The sequence below is a fragment of the Ochotona curzoniae genome, unplaced genomic scaffold (assembly GCF_017591425.1).
Source record: "Ochotona curzoniae isolate NIBS_2020 unplaced genomic scaffold, NIBS_Ocur_1.0 contig_2210, whole genome shotgun sequence".
Classification (NCBI taxonomy): domain Eukaryota; kingdom Metazoa; phylum Chordata; class Mammalia; order Lagomorpha; family Ochotonidae; genus Ochotona; species Ochotona curzoniae.
In genome coordinates, this window is record NW_024465369.1 from 36,561,226 (window position 1) to 36,567,216 (window position 5,991).

The 5,991-nt window shown below is 54.0% G+C and overlaps 1 protein-coding gene across 1 annotated transcript; it reads left to right on the forward strand.

Moving 5' to 3' along the window:
* The first annotated feature begins 5,064 nt into the window (after positions 1 to 5,064).
* Positions 5,065 to 5,991, forward strand: HOXD12 (homeobox D12). The gene is made up of 2 exons (XM_040972101.1): positions 5,065 to 5,641; positions 5,753 to 5,991. Exons 1-2 carry the CDS (start codon positions 5,065 to 5,067, stop codon positions 5,989 to 5,991), a joined length of 816 nt encoding a protein of 271 aa, XP_040828035.1.

Sequence of the window (5,991 nt, forward strand, 5' to 3'; positions counted from 1 at the left end):
TGTGGGCCAGACTGGCCACAGACCGTTTTGATGCCTTCACGCGTCTCCAAAAAAACCTTTGGAAAGACTTGAATATGTATTTAAGTTCCCACGTCCCCTGCCGACGATGGCAAACTTTGTGAATTGTTTTTCTCTCTTCCCCTTATGTGGCTCTGAAACCTTTTGCTGCCCAACCAGACTTTGTAGTTCTGTGCCTTACATGTTTATTATTGATTTTGGTTTTGTCCGGGTATTTTGTTTTGTTTTGAATGTGTTCTTTTTTTTTTTTTTTCCAGTGTTCTGTTGCTCCCTCCAGGCCAGTATAAAGGACTTGAAGTATTTTTTTTTTTAAGTAATCCTCTTTCCCCCTGAATGAATTTCAAAAGTGGCATTCTGATTTAAGGATTTTATTTTATTTTTTAAAATCACTTTACATGGCCGTTTCCAGCACTGATTATCTTCATAATGCATCAAGGCAGTCACTCACGTGCTGTGATTGGGTAATTGAATCATTAGTTCTCAGCAGTTGCCCTGAGGCGAGTGCAAACAGCTCTGGGCTGCCAGGGCTCGGGGTCAGCAGGCAAGGCTGGCAGCAGGAGGCTGGAGGGACCTCTGATGGCCTTAGAAGCAGCTGCCTTTGTGAGCAGAGTTTGTATCCATATTGGAATGAAGACAATCCTTCCCAAGTCTGAGTCACTTGTGCTTCAGCTGTATGTTTTTTAACGCACCTCGTAGCATTGTACTTTTATCGCCTTTCATTTGAAAACATGTCACACAGATGCCTTCATTTTTTGAGCTCTAGAGGCAGATACTTAAAAGGTGCAACTGGTAGAATGATCCAGGGGTGGTATCGGTGCCCCTCCCCCGCCTCTCCTTGGCCTTGGAGTTGTTCGGGTGGGATTGTGGCCATCTCAGTCCCTCCAAAGCAGGCCGTATCACTGCGGCCATGGGTAGAAACTTTTGTCTAGGACCCGGTGAAGAACTTGTGTGTCTAACGCATTCGGCCTCTTACGGAGCTTTAAAACAACAAATGCAAAATAATGTGGCACTCTACAGCCCACTGGGGGGAAAAATGTTTCTGAAAGTGAAAAGCAGCTCCTTTTAAAGTGCTGCATATTTATACACCTGAGAGATTATTTTTGTAGATGCAATGTCTGTGAGCTGGGATGGGGGCAGGGCTTCAGGCATTTAAAAATCACTTTTTACTCCTAGGGAGATGCAAATAAATAGAACTGTCTCACTGGTTTCCTCTGAGTCTTTATGGATTTGTACTTTTTTTTCCCTCAAGCTTATATTGCCTCCAGAAACTCTTATTTATTATGAAAGCTTGCTATCCCAACCATTCTGATGAAGGATACACACCCTCATTTCTGCTTCCCCAAACCGCCCTGTTCTCTACTTCTGCCCCCATCTCTCTATGGTGAATTGAACACAAATATTGATGTTTTCAAATGAGGATATGATTTGTGGTGTCTAAAAAGATCTTTTCATCAGACCAGATTTTTAAAAACTCCAATAAAATTTTACTTCTTTTTCAACATCGTCAACCTAGTTTAATAGTTGTTTTTATCTTTTAAAAAATTGGTGCAGATATCTGTGCACCTAGGTTAGGAAAACTTATTTATTTGTAAGTTTTCAACCTGGAAAGGCCATCCTAATTACTTTCCCTAGGAAGCTGTTGAAATTATAAAGACACATCCATATTTGGCAATCAGAAAAGAAACACTTCAGGCTTATCCCACGGCGTCTTTCCTAAGCAGTCGGCACATAGCGGCTGACATCTGAAAACAAAATAATACGCCCTAAAGCGTTGGACACTTTTCAGGCACTAGGAACTTTGCTTTGAAGCCTTTTTAGCATACAGGGAAATGGCGCGAAAGAACTGTGGCGTCCATGGTGCCTAGCCCCTGCACTGTCCATTCACTGGTTGGTAGCTTCTGGATAAGAGAGTCAAATAAGTGTGATTTTGAAAAAGCTCCCCAAACCATCAGCTATTGCGGCGGGAGGGCTCCCCCTTGGCTGCTCGGGCGAAAGCGCGAAGAACGCAGGGTTGAGGGGGAGTACTTTCGTTTTCTCGGGCCCAGCTGGGGCTCTTCCACGACTCTCAGTGGACTGCGTGGACCCAACTCAATTGATAGAGACAGAGGCGCAGACACAGAGAGAAAAAAAAGTTGCCTGTGCCCCATTTTTTGGCGAATAAAACCATCCCTGGAGATGAGTGCCACGCGCCTCAACCCCCATCCCCCCGCTTGGAGAAGGGGCACTCTTTTCGCTCTTGTTCCTCGGGATGTGTGTTTGCACCAGAATCAGCCCGCAGCTGCCATCATCATCATCATCATCATCATCATCGCAACTTTTGACTCTGGGTCCGTTTCTGAGGTTTCCAGCCCAGGCACAGAGTGCTTCGAGGTTCCCCTTTCATCTGCGACTTCGAGTCAGTTTCCCTCCGCCCCGAGAAAGGGGAGGCTGGCTGGAAGATTAAAATTGTGCTCATACACTTGCTGGTGGAATTTGGGTTGACGGGTAAATCAATAACAGATGAAGGCTTTGTTATTTATATGCGCTCCTTTTATATTCTGAGTCCCGGAGGGAGGAGAGGAGTCAGGCGGTGGTGTTGGAGAGGCTCGCGGGGAGCCCTGAAGGATAAGGGGGCTTGGAGGTGAGCGTGCAGAGGTCCTTCGGGCTGGAGCCTCAAAGGCAGGAGGGAGGGCTCCTCGGAAACCCGCAAGTTCTGGTAGGGCAGTGCGGGGCGGGAGGTTGTTTTTTTGTTTGTTTGTTGTTGTTGGTTTTACCGAGGTGGATAGGGCACCGAGACTCGCCTTGTCTTCGCCGGATTCAAAGAGACGCAGAAAGCCTTGAAGCTGGGAAAGAGAGCCAGACAAAGGGGCGATCACAAAGCTTTACCCTGTCTAGGAGCCCGCTGGCTCCCTGGGCTCGGCGGTCAGGGGCAACCCGGCCGCCACAACCTCCGCGCTCTGCAGCGCCGGGAGGTGGGCCGTGACCGCGCCCGCTGGCGACCCCAGGCCGCCCTTCGCTGTTGATCTTGACCGTGCGGCGGCGCCTCGCCAGGCGTGGAGCGCGCTCGCCATCTCCTGGGCGGTCGGCGCCATTGGCAGAGCTCCGTGGTAAACTCGGCCCTATCTTCCTTTCCCACTTGGGCTCACCCGCCATGCCTCCTTTCCGCCTCCCTCCCTCCTTCCGGGTCCCTGCTCCCAGTTCCCCACACACGTCTTTGCCTGCCAGACCTCGAAAGTCATAAACCCAGAGGGTGACGTGGGGTGGCTAGGCAGGGAGCAACGGAGGGATTCTAGCTGCTCTGGATTTTTCTGTTGCTCCTGTAGTGGGTTCGTGACTTGAAGCCCTGAGAGGCAAAGGGCCGCTATAAGTCTGGGGTTCAAGAAAGATGCCCACCTTGGCTTTAAGGGCGCCGGGGATTCGCGGTGCAACAGAGAAGGTAATTTCCAGCCTTAAGAGAACTCCCACCAAATGGGAGCTACCAGGGACCTATGGCCCGATTGGTCGGTGACTCTGGGCCCTGGGGTTACAGTTTGTGCCTGTACCCACTTCGCATGAGATGTCCGGGAACACGGGCATCTCCTAAGAAGACTGGAAGAGCCCGAGGAACACCGGGCTTCCCCACCCCCACCCCTGGCCCCCGCCTCAGAGAGGGAGGAAGAGGCTGATTGCATTCCCCAGAGCCGCCCAATTGGTCGCCATAACTCACACAATAAAGTCACAGCGCGGTGGTCAGCCTTGCCCTCCGGCGGCGCCTGTGTGGTCTCGGTGCCGGAGCTGGCGGTCTAACCAATTCCATCTTGGCTGGGCAACCGAGAGGCCTGCTGCAGGCGGGGGCGGACGCCTGTCACCGGATCTTTGGGGGTCGAAGGAAGAAGGGGAGGACCCTTATTCCTCAGGTCAGACTAGATGAGAGGACCTGCGGGGCTGCTACGCATCCTGTTCCTTGCAAGCGGCTGCCGCCCCGTCCACCCTCTGTGTTCGCCAAGCCCGTCACCAAGCGGCCGGCGCGCCAGGAGGGTCCAAGGCAAGGGACGCTGGTAGTCGGCCGCCTTCACGCTCCTGCTTGTCTGTGTGGCTTGTGGCCTCCGGCTATTGTGCCTTTCCACACGCAGTTGAGGCCATTTGCTCATTTGCTGTTTTGCTGGCCCCGGCGTGGGTGTCTACGTTGCAATTCTGCTTTTGCAGGGTCTGCTGACAAATGTGATCCTGGAGACAAAAGGAACGGAACGTAGCCTGTAGCCGTGGCTGGCGGATGGAGTTGCGGGGTTCCCAGGTCTGCGGTTTCCCTAGGACCTGGGTGGTAACTTCCCTAAGGAGCAAGGCGACTCAGACACATCAAGAATGGAGTGAAACTTCCTTCCTGGGCACCAGACTGCGGACACCTTGGGAGAGTCTCTCTCTCTCTCTCTCTCTCTCTCTCCCTCCCTCCCCCCCACCCCCCCAACCTCCCCAACCCTCCCCCCCAAGCTTTTGGGAAACACTTGGGGCTTTTACTGCCTGGAGGACCCAGGGAAAGACTGGAACCAGATTTCTCCAGGAGGAATTGGGGGGTAGGAATGGCATTGCTCAGGCCCAGGGACAGAGCTGTTGGTGGCCCTTCCAGACTGTATCTTCTCTGGACAAAACGAAGAGAGGCGCCTGCTCCTGGAAAATGTCTCAGGTACAACTTAAAGCTGGCAGAAGCAGTCCGGCTCCAGGTAGCCTGTGGAAAACCGGGTCCCAAAGCCAAGCAAGACCTGGAAAGGTCCCATGGGACTCCCAGACAAGGACATCCTCTGCCCAATGCTCCCAGCTCCTGGAGCCAGGCCTGGCCGCACGCAGCCTTTGCCTTTCCTCAGCACGTCTTGGCCCCGCTAGCCCTGGTCCTTCATCCTTCACCATCGAACATTGCGGGTGTTATCATAATACCCTGAAGGGGGGGAACGGGCCGGGGGATGTAGGCGGTGCTGAAATGACCGGCTTTGAAGAACCTGCAGGCAAAGTTTCGTCCAATCGCCTGAGCCTGTCCTCTTATTCCCTGTTGTAACTAAATACTGTTGCGAGCACAGCCGAAGCCCTTTGTTGGAGATGTGTGAGCGCAGTCTTTACAGAGCGGGCTACGTGGGCTCACTTCTGAATCTGCAGTCGCCCGACTCTTTCTATTTTTCTAACCTGCGGCCGAATGGCAGCCAGTTGGCCGCGCTGCCCCCCATCTCGTACCCACGCGGCGCGCTGCCCTGGGCCGCCACGCCCGCCTCGTGCGCCGCCGCACAGTCTGCGGGTGCCACTGCCTTCAGTGGCTTCTCTCAGCCCTACCTGGCCGGCTCTGGGCCTCTGGGCCTGCAGCCTCCGGGCGCCAAGGACGGACCCGAAGAACAGGCCAAGTTCTATTCCTCGGAAGCAGCCGCCGGTCCCGAAGAGCGCGCCCGTCCACGGCCGCCCTTCGCCCCAGAGTCTAGCTTGGCCCCTGCCACCGTCACTGCTCTCAAAGCGGCCAAGTACGACTACACGGGTGTGGGCCGTGCTGCACTTGGCTCTGCGACCCTGCTCCAGGGGGCCCCCTGCGCCACCGGCTTCAAGGAAGACACCAAGAGCACACTCAACTTGAACGTGACGGTGCAGGCGACCGGTGTCACTTCTTGCTTGAGACCTTCGCTGCCCGACGGTAAACGGCGCCACAATGGGAGGTGGGAGTGCAGGGGTAGCGGGAGAGGAAGCTGCTGGGGGCGGGCAGCCGACTGGGCTGTACTGACACAGCACTGGGGTTGTGTTGCAGGCCTGCCATGGGGTGCTGCCCCGGGGAGGGCCCGCAAGAAACGCAAACCCTACACGAAGCAGCAGATTGCGGAGCTGGAGAACGAATTCCTCCTCAACGAATTCATCAACAGGCAGAAACGCAAGGAATTGTCCAATAGGCTAAACCTCAGCGACCAGCAGGTCAAAATCTGGTTCCAGAATCGGCGCATGAAGAAGAAGCGCGTGGTTCTGCGTGAGCAAGCCCTGGCGCTCTACTGA